Genomic DNA, 15,310 nt, shown 5'->3' with positions numbered 1-15,310 from the left:
CTGAGGTCTGGCTGGGAGTGAGGGTCTGGGGGTCCAGCTGGGGTCTGCCTGGGAGTAAGGGTCTGGGGGTCCAGGTGGGGTCTGGATGGGAGTGAGGGTCTGGGGTCTGGCTGGGGGTCCAGCTGGGGTCTGGCTGGGTGTGAGGGTCTGGGGTCTGGCTGGGAGTGAGGGTCTGGGGGTCCAGGTGGGGTCTGGATGGGAGTGAGGGTCTGGGGTCTGGCTGGGTCTGGTGGTCTTGGTGCCACTCACCCGTCTGGCCTGTGGCGGACACTGGCATACTCTCCCCTGCTCCATAGACTGCCGAGACCAGGACCCTGTATTTGGTGGCTGCCAGCAGGTCGGGGAGCGTCACGTGGCTGCTGGGTCCTGGGACAGAGATCTGGGAGGGGGGACACAGTCACCTAAGCCTCCCTCCCCCTGAGCATCTTTGCTCATTTGGGCATCTCTGCTCTCATTTGTTCGTGTCCTGCCAGGGAAGACATGCCCCCCTCAGCAGACAGGGTGGGCCGTGCCTCCCCCATGGCGCCCAGGACCTAGGGGCCCATGAGGGGCATGGCTTCCCTGCTCCACCAAGACCCACCGACTTCTCGGATCCCGAGCCCGAGGCCAGCACGTAGGTGAGCCGGTAGCGGAGGACGTGGCCGCTTGGGGGGGTCCAGCTGACCCGCAGGCTGCTGGGTGACTCGGAAGCCAGGGCCAGGTTAGAGGGTGGGCTCCGGAGTGCTGTGAGGCAGGCACCCCCATGAGCACCTGGGGGCTCAGAGAGGGCGGCCCGCAGGGTGGCCAACACGCCCTCCCACCACGTCCTGCTGCTCCTAGCCTCAGCACGGACGGGGCCACTGCCACAGGCCAGCCCCAGGAGAGCCTAGAGGATACCCGGTGACGTGAAACCTCGGTCCCCCCTGGGAACACCTGCCGGGGGGGTCTGGGGAGAGCCTGTGGACCCCGCGGTCAGGCCAGAGGGCCAGGGACTCAGGGAGCTGTCTACGGCTCTGGAGTCTGGGGTCCCTCTGGGCTGTCCCTGCTCCTCATGCAGCTGAGGGGCGGAGCAGGGGTCACCTACCGGGGGTGTAGCAGAGGGACACGGGGTCGCTGCGGGCCCCGTCCCTGTAGTAGGCCAGGATGGTGATCTCATACTCCAAGTGGCTTCGGAAGCCAGGCAGGACCGCCATGCCCAGGTTCCCTGGGACAGAGATCTGCGGAGAAAAGGGACAGGCGTGCGCCCTGCAGACAGGTGTCCTCGTGCGGGCTCCGCCCACAGGCCGCAGGGAGGCGGGTGCCCCGGGATGAAGCGCCAGGGTCTGAGCTCTCCCGGAGCTGGGGGGCAGGAGGGTGGTCTTCCTCTCCCCACACCACAACCTCACGGGCCTTCCCGTCTCCCAGGGGGGTCCACTTGATCTGGTAGACGAGCACTCCAGAAGCCGCGGCGGCCGCCCACTCCAGCTGGACCTCGTCCCCAGGGAGCTCTGTCACCGAGAGCTGGCTCGGGCTGGGGACCTTCCCTGGAGACAGAGCCAGGGACACTGAGGCTGGGGCGGCAGGGCCTGGACAAGCAACAGCCCTGAGGAAGTGGCCGCTGTGCCCCACTGGGGCTCATGGGGGCCCCACACGCCCCCGCCCTGGGCGACTCGCCAGAGACCCGCCCCCGTGCGCGTGAAGGTTTCACTGTTGCGGGACCACACTTGGGGGTGGCTGCCCGTGGCGGGGCAGAGGGGACCCTAGACCCCACACAACAGCCATGCCATTCCTCCCCTTTCCCAGTGCCCGGCTGCAGGCTGGGCACGGGCCCTGCTTCTTGAGGTGCCCCGGGTCACGCCCTCCAGGGCCCCATGCCCTGCATCACATGTGTCTGGTTATATGTGCACCCACCTAGCTCAGCACTGCACGTGGCAGCACCTGGGCCGACCTGTTTAGCTTGAACCATCCACTGGGGGAGGGATGAAGCCAGCCTGGGGACCCCACCCTAACCTCAGCCACTCACGTGTGGTCAGGCGTCCGGTCAGTGTGGAGGAACCGCCCGCAGGGTAGAGGCAGGTGACGCGGACAGAATACGTGGTGGAGGAGGAGAGAGGGCCCAGAGTGGCTGAGGTGGCGTTCCCAGGGGCCTCCACCTGCAAGGCGGACAGGCACATGGGTGCAGGCCTGGAGCCAACTCCCCAGGCCAGGGAGGGGTCAGCCCCTGGCAGGAAGGAGACCCTGGCCTGGGATGTACACTGCACGGGGTACCCACCCCACGTGTGGGGCCTCCTGGGCCCTCGCCCGCCCCCACCCCATCTCTCAAAGAGCCCGGCTCACAAGCCCCGTGCCCTGCACCCTGCATCACAGATGTCATTTATGTGTATTTGTCTGATTCCTAGCTTCACACCTGTCCCTTCCCTGCCCCTGCAGACTGGGGCCCCCAAAGGCCGGGATGGAGTCGGCTCCACAGCAGGCCAAAGCTGGTGCCTGGGGGCTCCGCCAACACCCAACAACTGTGAACGCAGCGTGTGGGGGGCTGGGGGTGCTGGGCCCTGTGTTCACCTCATCCCCGCTGGACCCCAGGTCCCCCAGTGGCCCCAGGCTCTCTCACCTGCCCGGAGTGGCTGCCCTCACTGGAGACAAAGCTGACCCTGAACAGGCGCACGGGCCTCGGGATGCCCTCCCAGAACACGCGGGCTGAGTCGTGACTCACATCCGAGAAGCCAAGGTGTCTGGGGGGCACCAGGGTGGCTGTGGAACACATCGTAGCCTCAGGGACCAGCCAGTGCCCTCTCCCTAACTGGTTAGGGGCCACCAGAGGGGTCTGGGATTCCCCACCTGGTGGAGGGCTGAGAGGAGCCAGAGCGGGGCATTTGCCCCAGGGGCAGCAGCCTGTGGGGCGGGGCACTCACCCGTCCTGGCGCGGATGCCCCGGGCCTCGCTGGCCTCTGTCCCTTGCAAGCTCTGCACCCAGACATCATAGTCTGTGCCAGGCTCCAGGCCGTCCAGCAGCGCCTCTGGATGTCCCACCCGCACCTGCAGGGGTGTGGCACTCGTGCTGGCCCCTGCCCACCCATCTGCCCCCGGCTCAGCCTCCTCTGCCTCCCCTCCCAACTGGCCTCAAACCTCTCTGCCCTCCTCCTGGCCCCGGGGGAAGGCCGGCAAGCATCGCACGAGGTACTGTGTGGCCCCAACTGAGGGCCGCCAGGTCAGGTGGATGGTTCTGGGGGTCACGGCAGCCAGGGTCAGGGCCTGGGGCGCAGGCAGAGGCGCTGGGGGAGGGGGGACACTTTAGGAATGCAGCACCTTGCAGAGAGCATGCACACACACCGGGGGGCCTCGCTCAAATGACAAAGGGCCCAGGTAAGTGCAGACCCTGTGGAGGGTCTCAGTGGAGACAGAGGTGGGAGGGTGGGGGACGCCCCACAGGCCAGTCTGACCCAGCCAGACTTCATTTCGGGCTGGGTTTCCAGCTGACAGCTCTGGAGGAACACAGCCACCTGTGGGTTTCTGGTTAAGGCTACCTGCCCTGAGTGTGGGGGTGCCATGTCCTCAGGTTAGAAACCCCACAGGAAGCCACGTATCGTGTGGCCCAGAAATGGCAAATCCATGCAGACAGATGAAGACTGGGGATTGACAGGGGCTGGGGGGCTGGGGGCAGCGGGGGTGCAGAGCTTGTCTCCCGGTGAGGATGATACTCCACAGTCGACCGCGGACACACCGGGGACTAGACTGACTGCTGAGTCTCACACTAACAGATGAGTTGCACGACGTGGGGATTATGTCTCAAGAAAGCTGTTGAAGGGGCTCATGGCAGGCCAGAGAGGGCAAGAGCCCCACAAAGGCTTGAGCAGCTCAGAAGAGGACACCGAGGGTCAGAGAGGCCCAGCGACCGGGCCTTGGTCCCACAGCAGGTGGGCTGAGACCAGGCCAGCCTCGGCACCACCCCTGCTGCTGGGAGGCTCCAGGGAGGCTATGGATAGGGTAGCCCCCAGCCCCGGCCCGGCTCCACCCCACCCACCTGTGGTCACAAGGCCCCGCAGGCCCTGGCCGACCCCGGCCTTGCCAACAGGGAACACAGACACCAAGTACTCGGTGCCGGCCATCAGGCTGTGAAGCTCCGCGGACGAGGTGGGCCCCTCCACCACCACCTAGAACAGGAACCACAGCAGAGCCTGCGGGGTGGGTGCAGGGGTGGGGAGTGCAGGGGTGAGGGGCGCAGGTGCAGGGGGTGCGGGGCGCAGGGGTGCGGGGCGGGGACAGGATCAGCTCTGCTGGGGCTGAGGTCAGTCCTCGCCTCCCACGGTGACCTTGGCCACCAAGCAGCCATGGGAGGCGTGAGCAGCACACACACTCTCTCCCCTCGGCTCGCGGGCCACGGCCGGTGCCCTTCCTCCATGACGCCGCGTCACGTGCAGCCCTGACTCACCTCCCGCGGGGTGCCGCCCCCGGAAGGCCGCCACGTGATCAGATACTTGAGCGGCAGCTGGGGGGCTGGGGTCCAGGACAGGTGGACGCTGGAAGAGGTCACCTGGGTCACAACCAGGCTGGTGGGAGTGCAGGCGGTGTCCGGGGCCGGGGTGGCAGCGGCCGGTGTACCTGGGTGCGAGGGACGGTCAGGGGCCCAGCAGGCAGCCTGCGTTAGCGGTGCTACCTGCTCTCCCCGGCGGCCACTTCCAGGGGGGCAGGTGTCCCCCGGCTGCAGACACCCTCAGAGCCCTGAGAGCCGAGGGGCGCGGGGCTCTGGGCGTCCCATCCAGGGGCCACAAGCGCCCCCTCCCTTTGCCCAGAGTGGCCGGGCGGGGCCACAGCCAGCAAGGGTGACCCCGCTCACCAGGGCCCCGGCTCCCGCCCTGCACCTTCTGGCAGATGAGGCGGCTGAGCAAGCCGGCCAAGGTGCCGAGCTGCGGGAAGTCCTGCACGTTGTGGACGGTGATGTCCAGCGGCGGGGACGCCAGGAGCTGCAGCTCAGCCTCGTCCGCGTTCTTCACGCCTGCTCACAGGGGAGGGCGGTGAGGACACACCTGACCCCACCCACCCAGCGCTGTTGTCCCGTCCTACAAGCACGACCACAGGCCCCTGGCTTGAGTCACCCATTGGTCTGCGGGGCCTTCCCAAGCCCTGTACCCAAGATCCCACGGGCCCCGGAACTGCGTCACCTGACAGGGCCCCCGAGAGATGGCGGCTGGGCGCTGGTACAGGAAGGCTGGGCTCCCAAAGGCCCCTTGCAGGCTGTGCCGGGGTCTCTATGGAGTTTGGGGCCAGGGGGAGGCCAGTGTGCTTTCCTCAGAGTCCCACGCACCCCCAGACCTACTCGTGAACCCGGGGCCTGGGATAAAACCATGATACAATGGGATCTGGGCACCAAGGAGGTACTCTGCCCCCAGGAGCCCCCAGATCTGCAGTTCCCTTCCCAAGGGACAGAGATAAGAAGTGACTGGTGAAGTGAGCAGAACGAGGTCACGGGGGCACCAGGGCCTGTGACAAGGTGCGTGGGGCACACGCAGAGGGGGAACATCCACACATGGCACTGAGAACTCGGGGCTTTGCTCGGGAACCCCACATCGTGTCCCCCGTCCGAACGCCCATGGGTGCTCAGCTCCTCGGAGCAGGGACGGGTCCTCCCTGTGGCACAGACGCCACAGGACCCCCAGCCCCGGGGCAAAGAAGTGGGAGTGCAAACTGCCCCCCGCGGCTGTGAGAACCCCAGCCGAGGGCCGGGGGCTGCTCACCCACAGCAAAGACGGCAACACCCAGGTCCTTGAGGACATGGCCAGCAGCACGGACATCATCCTGGGATTTGCCGTCCGTCACTAGGATCACCACCTTGGCCGCCTCTGGACGGGTCCCCGCTCCGGGCTTTAGGTTCTGCTCCCGCACGTGAGTCAGGGCCAGGCCTTGGGCAATCGAGAATCAAGGGCGTGCGGCCCCACGCGCCCCTCCCGGCGCCCTCCCTGCCCGATCCCACTCCACTGGCCGGACCCCAGCACAGGGCCCACTGAGTCAGTCCGGGCCCTGCCAGGCTGGGGGCTCCAGAGGCAGGGACCACCGCGAGACCCGGGGCTCTGCCTGCGGGAGACGCTCCTTGGGGGCTGCTTCCACTCGCGGCCCCTCCTGGAAGCTTCTAACCATCAGAGGAGACGATCGCTTCTAGGAAGACAGCCTGACGGAAAGCCCTGTTTTCATCAAAGATAATTAAGGGGCGACCTGCTCTCTACGAAGGTGTGAATTAGGCTCAGCACCCACATCACACTCGGCTTGATTTACATACGGGTTTTCAAGTCTGGGAGGCTGACCTGCAGGATGGAGCCGGGGCTTCGGGACAGAGACCTGGACAGACCCCCCAAGGGTGGGGTCACTGGGGGCCCAGGCACACCTGTGAACGTGTTTCCCCCTCTGTAGCGGAGGCTGCGGACAGCTGTCACCACCTCCTCCTTGGTGCGGAAGGCGCTGAGGTCCCACTCGGTCTGGGGGTCTCCACTGTACTGAGTCAGGCCTAGGCGGGGGGCAGGTGCTCGGTGCTGAGCCGCCCACCCAACACACAGCCTCACTGGGACACCAGGGAGGGCACACATTTACACACGGACAGTCACCAGAACGTCCCCCAGCCCTGTGGGAGCCCCCACCTGCCTGGCCGGGCGGGGGGTCAGTGTGTTGGCGGCCAGTGATACCGATTGGCAGGGCTGTCCTTCGGTTTCCCCAGGAGGCTCCGTACCTCCTCTCCGACTTCCCGTTTCTCAGAGTTGGGCCTCCCATGGGTGCTGGTAGGACTAGTGGGGACGCCTGGCAGCAGGGCCACAGGGCAGGGGGCTGGTACCTACCGACTTGGACTTGATTTGGCCCAATTTCAAAGGGCTCGATGACGCTGGCCAGGAAATCTTTGACCTGCTGGAAATGACCGTGGCCAATACTCCAGGACCCGTCCACCAGGAAGACCATGTCCACAGGTGTGGGGGGTGTGCAGCGGAACTGGGGGCTAGCTGGGTGGGGAGGGAGGGAGGTGAGGAGCTGGGCCAGGCCCACACCACTGCAGGAGCCCCCATCCGCTCCAGGTTGGGCTCCAGTCCCCCGGGTCTCCTTCCCTGGGGTTGGTGGAGGGTGAGGGGTCACGGGGCTCTGGCCTCAAGTGTGGCAGGTGGCCACGTCTTGGGGGCCCTCACTGGACTCAGAAAACCCCACGTGAGCCCTGGTTCATCGTGTCAGCACTTTGAGTGCCCCCAGGGAGGGTTAATGAGACTCCCAGGTGCATCTGCCTTCCAGTGACCTTGGCAGGGCCAGTCCCTGTGTGTGGTTGTCAATGTGGGGGCCAGTGGGCAGAGGCTAGCCAAGGGGGTGTTGACTGGGGGGGCAGTCAGCATGGTTGGCAGCTCTGGGCTGAGGCCTTGCTGGCTGGGGTGGTGGCTTGTCCTGATGACCTAGGAGCTCTTTGGACACAAAGCCACTGCCTGGGTCTGGGGCTCCCCGAGAGTCTATACTGTCAGTGCCTCCAGGCCGAGCCCCAGGCCCAGGACAGGCCCCTCATGAGGACTCCTGGGTAGCGTGAGTGCAAGGAGACCCCCATCTAATGGGCACAGCCCTGCCCTCAAAGCCTTGTGTTGTTGGGGAGACCGTCCTGGCAGACCCCAAGTCCAATGGGGGACAGTGAGGGCGAGAGAGGGGATGTGTCCCTCTGAGGAAGGAGATACCTCTTTCCATCCCAAGTGTGACTGATGGGGAGACAAAGTCAGAGACATCCCGGGTCTGGGGGAGGAGGCATGGCCGATAGAAATGTCACACCTGTCTGCCCTGCCCTGGGTCACGCAGCCCCCGCCCCGAAAGCCCACAGAGGCTGGTGCCCTGGTGGTTTTACCCAACTTCTCCATCGTTCCCGCAGAGCCCCGGGCCTGGCTCTGCCTCTCCAGGTTTGTGGTGGGCTGAGAAGGGGCCTTGTCCCTTGAGCCCCTGGGTGGGCGCTGCTCCTCGCCAAGCAGTCCTGCAGAGGTCACAGTTGTGTCACCTCTCACCTGCCACACTCAGACTGGGCAGCAAGGGGCACTGGGGCCCAAGCGCACCCCCAGTGGGGGACCTGCCCCCGTGAGCCTGGGTGAATGCAGGAGAGCGGCCAGCATGCTCAAGGAGAAGCTGGAATGTGAGGTCAGATGTGAGGAAGAGCATCCCGGCCGCATGAAGAGCAAACCTTGGAAGGTGACTTACCCTCACCCGACTCTGCACCACCAGGAGTGGGTGGGTCTTGGCTTGGGGACAAGGCAACTCGGGGCTCAGGGTCTGGGCTCCCCACGTGGGAGGGCATGGGCTCCACAGCTGCCTCCAGCGGCATCTGGCCACTCCTGCTCACAGAGTGACTCTTCAGATCCTCAACTGCAGAAAGACGCGAGGGGCTGTCAGGGTCCCCCACCCCGAGGTGGGAGCAGGGCCTGGGGGGCTGCATGGGGAGGGGGGCCACAGCTCCTTTCCACACACACACCCACTCTGAGGCTGGGTTCCTTGTGCAGGATTATGGACTTACTCACAAACTCCTGCTGCGCCAGCAGGGCATTCCCTGAGCTGGTGAGCTCGAAGATCTGCACGGTGTACCCCTTGGAGGGGCTCAAGCCCCCCACCGTGGCCTTGGGGGTCTTGGTGGTCAACATCACCTCCTGTTCCGCATCCCCTGGGGTGGGGGTGGGGAGAGAGATTGAGACAACCAAGGTGGGCAGGTGTGTGTCTATGCACATGTGTGTGTGCGTGCATGTCACAGAGTGGGTAAATACTCTCGACATCTAAAATTTAAAAAGATTACCCAAAACTGCTAGTTCAAATTGCCTCTGTCAGAAACAAACACAATTTTTTTCTGAAGTAAGACAGTGTTACATAAGGTCATAAATTATTTCCATAAGTTTTCACAACAGCTGGCACTCAATGAAGGGCAACCAGGTGTACAAGGAACAAGAGGAAGTGACAGAAAGTTAAGAGAAACAATAGACAATAGGAAGAGACTCACGGATTTTCCAGACAATGGAGTCAAGGGGCTTTAAATTAATTATACTAACTAGTCTGAAGACTTAGAGATAAGCCTATGAATTTGGGTATCAAACTAGAGACAATAAAAAGGAAATTCTAGAATGTAAAAACCAAATGGACATTTTCCAAATAGAAATTCTGGAATGGAAAAACAAAAAACTGAAGTTAGGAATTCAAAGAATGACTTAACAGCTTCTTACACATAAATGAAGAGATAAATAGTGAAATACAGGTCAGGATAGAAAACACAGAATTAAGAATGGAGAAATAGGATGCCTGGGTGGCTCAGTGGGTTAAGCGTCTGCCTTCAGCTCAGGTCATGATCCCAGGGTCCTGGAATCGAGCCCCGCATCGGGCTCCCTGCTCTGCGGGGAGCCTGCTTCTCCCTCTGCCACTCCCCCGCTTGTGTGCTCCCTCTCCCTCTCCCATTAATAAATAAAATCTTCCAAAAAATGGAGAAATAAAGGAATTAAAAATATAGAAGAAAGAGTCAGAGGCACTGGAACAGGGAGAGGGTCCACATGTGTGTAAGTAGAGTCCCATGAAGAGAAGAGAGAGGAAACGGGGCACAATCCATATCTGAGGAGATGTGGCTAAAGAATTTTCCAAAACTGTAAGAGAGTAAGATGCAGACTCAAGAAGCACATGAGTCCGAAGTGAGATAAAAAGAGGTGAACACCGAGCACATCAGACTAAATGTGCTAAGAACAAAACAGAAGGAAGCATTGTCAAGAGGAGAGAGAGCGGCTCACAGCTCATGGAGCAACAACTGGGGTGGTGGCTGAATTCTCAAGAAAAACAACAGAAGCCAGATGACAATAAAAAGATTCTTCAAAGTGCTGAAAGCAAGTGCCAACTCAAGATTCTATACCCAGAAACAGCATCTTTCAAGAATGAAGAATGAAGACGTTTTCAGACAAACAAAAAAACAAAACCCCAGAGAACTGGCACCCAGCAGACCCAGACTATAGGAAACACTATTTTCAGGCAGGAAAAAAAAATCCCAGATTAGGAGACTCTGGAAGAAATAAAGATAAAGGGTGAGTATGTGAGTTGGTCTGAATTAATATTGAATCAATATAAGTGCAATAATTAAGATGTGTCCTGAGATTTAACGAAGATGTCAGAATAGCATGCATGGAAACGAGATAAATGCAACTGTGATGATTGGAAGCCTTGATGGAGATGTGGAATAAAAAGTGTTCAATCCACTCACACCTACTCATAAGACGTCACTTCTCAAAAAAGGAGACACCAGGCATTGTGTACCTCCACTTGTCAACAAAATATAACCAAACCAGAGTCTGACCATCTTCTGGGATGGAATTGCCAATCTACAGGAGGTACAGGGAGAGAAGAACGATCTACGTGGCACCATGGTGATGCCATCAGCAAAACACAGAATGTCAGATGTTCCACAAGACCAGCAATCTTCTTCCTTCAACTAATAAATGTCAAATAAAAGGGGAGAGACAAAACTATTTTAAATTGAAGATAATTGGGACGCCTGGGTGGCTCAGTCGGTTAAGCGTCTGCCTTCGGCTCAGGTCATGATCCCAGGGTCCTGGGATCGAGTCCCGCATCGGGCTCCCTGCTCAGTGGGGAGCCTGCTTCTCTCTCTGCCTCTGCTGCTCCCCCTGCTCGTGCTCTCTCTCTCTCAAATAAATGAAACCTTAAAAAAATAAATTGAAGATTACTTGAGACCTAGGAACCACATAAAGTGTGTGGATTCTGTTGGGATCTCAATTCCAAGAAAATAAGTGTAAAAAATATTTATCAGACAAGTTGGAAGATGAGAACACAACAAAACATTTAATGGTAGCTCTGAAATATTTTCACTTTTTAGGCATGCTAGTTGTACTGGAGTTATTTCTGAGTCCTTCCCTTTACTAAAATATTTATAGACAGAATTATATGATTATACGATGTCTTGGATTTGCTTTAAAATAATGCAATATATAGAAGGGGTTGGAGACAGAGATCACACAATAGTGGCCATATATTGATAACTGTCAAAGCTACATCATGGGAACATGAAGCTTCATTACACTATGGTTGGTCTCTTCTTTTGCAGGTGTTTAAATTTTTCCATAAAAATTGAGTTTCAAAGAGGATAAGGAGAGAAAAAATACACACACATATATAACAAGTATAACAAAAAGAAAACATAGGAAAATGATAGATTTAAATCCAAATATGTCAGTAATTTCATTAAATGTAAATGGAAAAAAATGTTTCTATTAAAAGGCAAAGATGGTCACATTGGACGAGCACCACGGGATCACGTGCTCCTTAGAAGGTGCACCTACAGTGCCAGGTGAGGGAAGGCTGAGTAGATGATGTCATGCAGGCACGCCCAGTGGAGCCAGCAGCCCTGGCCGTGGAGGGGGCGTAAGGGAAACCTGACGAGAGAGAACGGGAGCACTGCACAGCAGGAAAGCTCCGTCCAGTAAGAAGATGGAAGGATCTAGACTTGTGTGCACCTGAAACGTGGCCTCAACATACAAAGCAAACTTTGGCGAGACAAGCAGAGGAAGACATTTCTAGCACGGTGGGGATTTAAGATGTTTCTCTCCGTGACTAATAGAATAAGTAGCCCAAAAAATTAACAGAAATAAAAAAGATTTGAAAAATAGGATAAGTAAATTTGGCTTAATCAAAATACCAGAAAACAGCCCCCAAGTCAGAAAGGGGGTTATTCTTGGTGGCAGAGACAGAATGGCGATGGGGAAGGGGCCTGAGGGGGGCTGGGGGAGCACCTTCCCACTCTGGGAGGGGAGCTCAGGCTCATTGGCTTTCTGCCAATTTCTGCAACTACGCACTCCCGTTCGCGGGCTTTTCTGTGGGTGTCAAACCTCAATTTTTGAAAAGTTTTCTTTTTCTTTTTATTTGGGTGGGGGGAGCAGAAGAAGGAGAAGGAGAGCATCTCAAGCAGACTCCACACCCAGTGGAGCCTCACATGGGGCTTGAACTCATGACCCTGAGATCAGACCTGAGCCAAAATCGAGCTGGACGCTTGGCCGACTGAGTGACCCAGATGCCCCGATTGCTGAAAACTTTTTAAGACGAGCAGCCAGCACCACGCTGGGGGTGCTCGTGGCCTCCCTCCTGTAAAATGTGAGTTAATCCTGCCCATCAGATGCCAGCTCGCTGGCGTGCAGAGTTCTGAAAGGGATCCAAGCTCGAGGAGGGAGTCCTTGTTTCTTCTAAAGGCACTGACAGCGCCGTCGGCATGAGCTGGAGGTGGGGATGGGACTTCATAGGACTTATTCCCCTGCTCCCGTTCCCGCGGTACTTCCCCACCACTCACAACATGGGTGCTGGGATGGAGGAGCTGGGCACAGACCAGCACGCCGGCCGCCGGCCCCTTACCTGCCCTGGGCTTCAGCTGTACCAGGTAGCCGAGGCTGCCCCCTTCCGACTCCCTCCACTTCATCTGCAGCTGGTCCTCGGGCAGTACAGCCAGCCTCAGGCGGCTGCTCGCTGGGGGGACACGACCGGTGGTCAGGACTGACCCTGGACAGCACCCAGCAGCTGTGGGGGCCCAGCAGGGGGACACAGGAGAACCTGAGGCCCCGTCTGGGGCTGAAGGGGGACCGGGCCCTCCGAGGGGCGAGGGCCAGGGGCGAGGGCCACCTGGTAGGTCCAGTGAGGAGACTGCCCCCACCCAGGGAGGCCTGCCCCGCTCTGTGAGGGGCGCCCCCCACCCTGCCAGCTGGGGCCCAGGCAAGCATCCAGGATCAGTAGGAACAGCCCCACTGGCGACCAGCAGCATGGAGCCCACATGGCCCCTGCCCCGGGGCCTGGAGCCACCTCATTTCCCCAGCAGAGTCTACACAGCGCTGTGGGGTCCGTGGCCATCCTGGGAGGAGGAGGAGGGGCAGTAAAGGACTGAGGCCTGGGATACGGCCTGGCCTCCCGGGGAAGCTTCCGGAAGCTCTGTGGCAGGGGTGGCTATTTTTGGAAAAGGGGGACAGAGATGGGCTTCTTCTGGCTGCCCCATGAGAGCTGGGGCACGGGAGAAGGGCAGGGGTGGGGAGCGCCCAGGGCAGACACAATGAGCAACGGCTCACAGGGAGAAGCAGCTGGACTGGGCCTCCGGATGTGCCCAGCGGCTCCTGGGAGCACCAGGCTGAAAGGCAGGAATGCCTGATGGGGGAGCTATGAAAAGCCATTTGTGAGCGGGACCCCCCCAACTCCTGCTCATGAAGGGCCCTCTGTGTCTCGTGGTGCCTCTGACACGTCGGGGGAGACATTCCCAGCTGCCTTCGGGATCTGCATGTCAGGGGCCCTTGGTGGGGCATGGGGCAGACAGTGGGGGGCCTGCCAGTGGGAAACCCCCCAGGAGCGCCCCCTCACCAGGGTCACCCCCGGGGCAGGCAGCCCGGACATGTGGGCCCCCACCCACCCTTCCCTCCTTGGGACCGGGAGACCCAGGTCTGCCCAGAGTCCGCAGGGACCCTGCTCAGTGTGTCCGTGGGCTCACTAGTGACTTGGCCCCACTGTGGCGTAATCCTGTCAGGGCCACGGGGACCCAGGGACACGCTTGATGACCGCGGCCAGTCTGCATGCCAAACCAGCACTGAGGAAGAGCGGTCAGCAGACCCGTGCCTCCCTCCACACGAGGTGTGGCCGTGTGGCATGCCCCTCTACCGTGCACGCATTCTCAACAGGGACCGTGAGTCAAACACAGCGAGACTCGGGCAGTCGCCCAGGAGGGGCAGCTTCAACCAGTGAGGAGGCAGGTCTCCTGCCCTCACAGGAGTCGCCGGGAGCCGCCCGGGCCGGAGGCAAAGCCAGGGCGTCGGCAGCCGCAGACTGGCCTTCCCAGAATCAGTCCAAGCCGGCCCCCTTCGTGGGGAGCTCGGCAAGGACGTCCACCACGTTCCGCACTGCGTCCCTTCTGGGGTATTCCAAAGACACGGAGATGAGTGTCACTCCCAAAGGGAAGCGATCAGACTGGGTCACAAGACGCTGTGGGGAGAGCCAGGCAGCCTTGTGTTCTCCCTGTGCCTGCCAGTGAGCAGGGAAAGGACCAGAAGCAGGAGCAGAGGGCAGCGAACGGTGCTCTCCTTGGGGGGACAGGAGGGAAAGGGGGCTTCCCTCCTTACTCTAGACTTGGGCTGTTTGGAAGTTTTACATTGTAGAGGTGTCCTGAAATAATTCAAAATAAAGCATGAATGTAAGACAGAGCTCAGGGCCAAGCGTGTCAGTAACTGTCAGAGAGCACGCGACAGCCTCCCCGCGCTGGGCTGACGGCAAGGCCGAAGGTCCCGCAAAAAGCCGCGGGTGGTGCTTTGGGCAGAGGACACAGGTGGCCTCTGGTGTCCTGTCTTTCCTCTTCGAGCACGCCTTCAACTCGAACAACAGCTGCCGGCGGAGCGTCAGGAGTGGAGGCAGAGGCCCCTCGGAGTGGGTGGGTCGGGCACGGACCGGCGCCACATTCCCAGGAAGCACCGCCGGTGTCCTTACCTTGTCCCCGGCCGAGTCCCAGGGAAACACCCAGCCACAGCCACAGCCAGAGCCCGAGGAGGGGGCACACGGGGGCGCTCATGGCGCGCTGCCTGTGGGAGGAGAGCCGTCCGTCCGCCCGTCCATCCAACCACTCCTGAGCTTCTCCACCCACACCGGGCACCCCACATGCAGTGACCCCACAGCTGCTCCATGCCCTGTCCACAGCGGACCTGTGTCCTGCAAGGCGGGGCAGGTGCTTCTCGGGTGAGAGGTCAGCTGCCCTTCCCCTGCCTGCTCCCGGGTGCGTCTGGCCCAGCCACAGCCTCTGGTCTTGCATCCTGCCCTCAGGACATTCTCACAGGCCGGCATGGGGCCCTGACTGCTGGCCTGGTCACTCACTCGTCATTAGAACAAACTGGGACAGCCGCTGCCGGGGCCAAGGGGCCTGGGGAGGGAATGAAGCCAGGAAGGGGCAAACCCTGTCTGCAGCTGAGGGGCGTCAGAGCTGGGACCCCAGTCTGAGCACAACCCCTGGGGTCACGCAGCTGCCCTCTGCCAGACCCAGGAGGGTGTGTCCTGGTTGAGGACTGGCCCCAGTCAGCCTCTCAGCAGGGCTGAGAGGTCCTTGGAGGTAGGGTTGGGGTCCCGAGGGAGCCCTCTGGGGTCACCCTTCCATCCCCAAGCTGCACATGGCCTGGGGGGCTGCCTCTGCGGACAGTGCGGAAGGGACACACAGCACAGCACCTCGGGACCCCAGCCACCCCCAGGGAGGTGGCGGCCAGCCCCGCGGTGCAGAGTTGCTGAGCTCGCCGGCACCCTTGGGGCTGCAGGGGGCTGGACGGCAGTGCATGGGCTCTGGACCCTCCAGGTCCCCAGAGTCCCCTCCTGATCCACATTC

At 60.5% G+C, this 15,310-nt stretch overlaps 1 protein-coding gene across 1 annotated transcript in view; it reads right to left on the bottom strand.

Annotated features, from left to right (window-relative positions):
* Nucleotides 1–14,512, bottom strand: part of COL20A1 (collagen type XX alpha 1 chain) — a 24,659-nt gene extending 10,147 nt beyond the window's left edge. The window contains exons 1-18 of the mRNA XM_021677828.1: nucleotides 14,431–14,512; nucleotides 12,331–12,441; nucleotides 8,465–8,608; nucleotides 8,173–8,316; nucleotides 6,780–6,938; nucleotides 6,335–6,454; nucleotides 5,691–5,855; nucleotides 4,793–4,951; nucleotides 4,388–4,557; nucleotides 3,980–4,109; nucleotides 3,085–3,230; nucleotides 2,871–2,994; nucleotides 2,570–2,709; nucleotides 1,982–2,111; nucleotides 1,360–1,502; nucleotides 1,064–1,196; nucleotides 581–723; nucleotides 250–379 (exon numbers count right to left, since the gene is read on the bottom strand). Coding sequence (XP_021533503.1) covers nucleotides 250–379; nucleotides 581–723; nucleotides 1,064–1,196; nucleotides 1,360–1,502; nucleotides 1,982–2,111; nucleotides 2,570–2,709; nucleotides 2,871–2,994; nucleotides 3,085–3,230; nucleotides 3,980–4,109; nucleotides 4,388–4,557; nucleotides 4,793–4,951; nucleotides 5,691–5,855; nucleotides 6,335–6,454; nucleotides 6,780–6,938; nucleotides 8,173–8,316; nucleotides 8,465–8,608; nucleotides 12,331–12,441; nucleotides 14,431–14,512 — 2,473 coding nt within the window. The remainder of the gene's footprint in view (nucleotides 1–249; nucleotides 380–580; nucleotides 724–1,063; nucleotides 1,197–1,359; nucleotides 1,503–1,981; nucleotides 2,112–2,569; nucleotides 2,710–2,870; nucleotides 2,995–3,084; nucleotides 3,231–3,979; nucleotides 4,110–4,387; nucleotides 4,558–4,792; nucleotides 4,952–5,690; nucleotides 5,856–6,334; nucleotides 6,455–6,779; nucleotides 6,939–8,172; nucleotides 8,317–8,464; nucleotides 8,609–12,330; nucleotides 12,442–14,430) is intronic.
* Between the last annotated feature and the right edge of the window lie 798 nt (nucleotides 14,513–15,310).

Source organism: Neomonachus schauinslandi, chromosome 10, assembly GCF_002201575.2.
Source record: "Neomonachus schauinslandi chromosome 10, ASM220157v2, whole genome shotgun sequence".
In the NCBI taxonomy this organism is placed as follows: Eukaryota; Metazoa; Chordata; class Mammalia; order Carnivora; family Phocidae; genus Neomonachus; species Neomonachus schauinslandi.
Note: the sequence above shows the minus strand (reverse complement) of the source record. Positions and strands in the feature narration are given on the sequence as shown.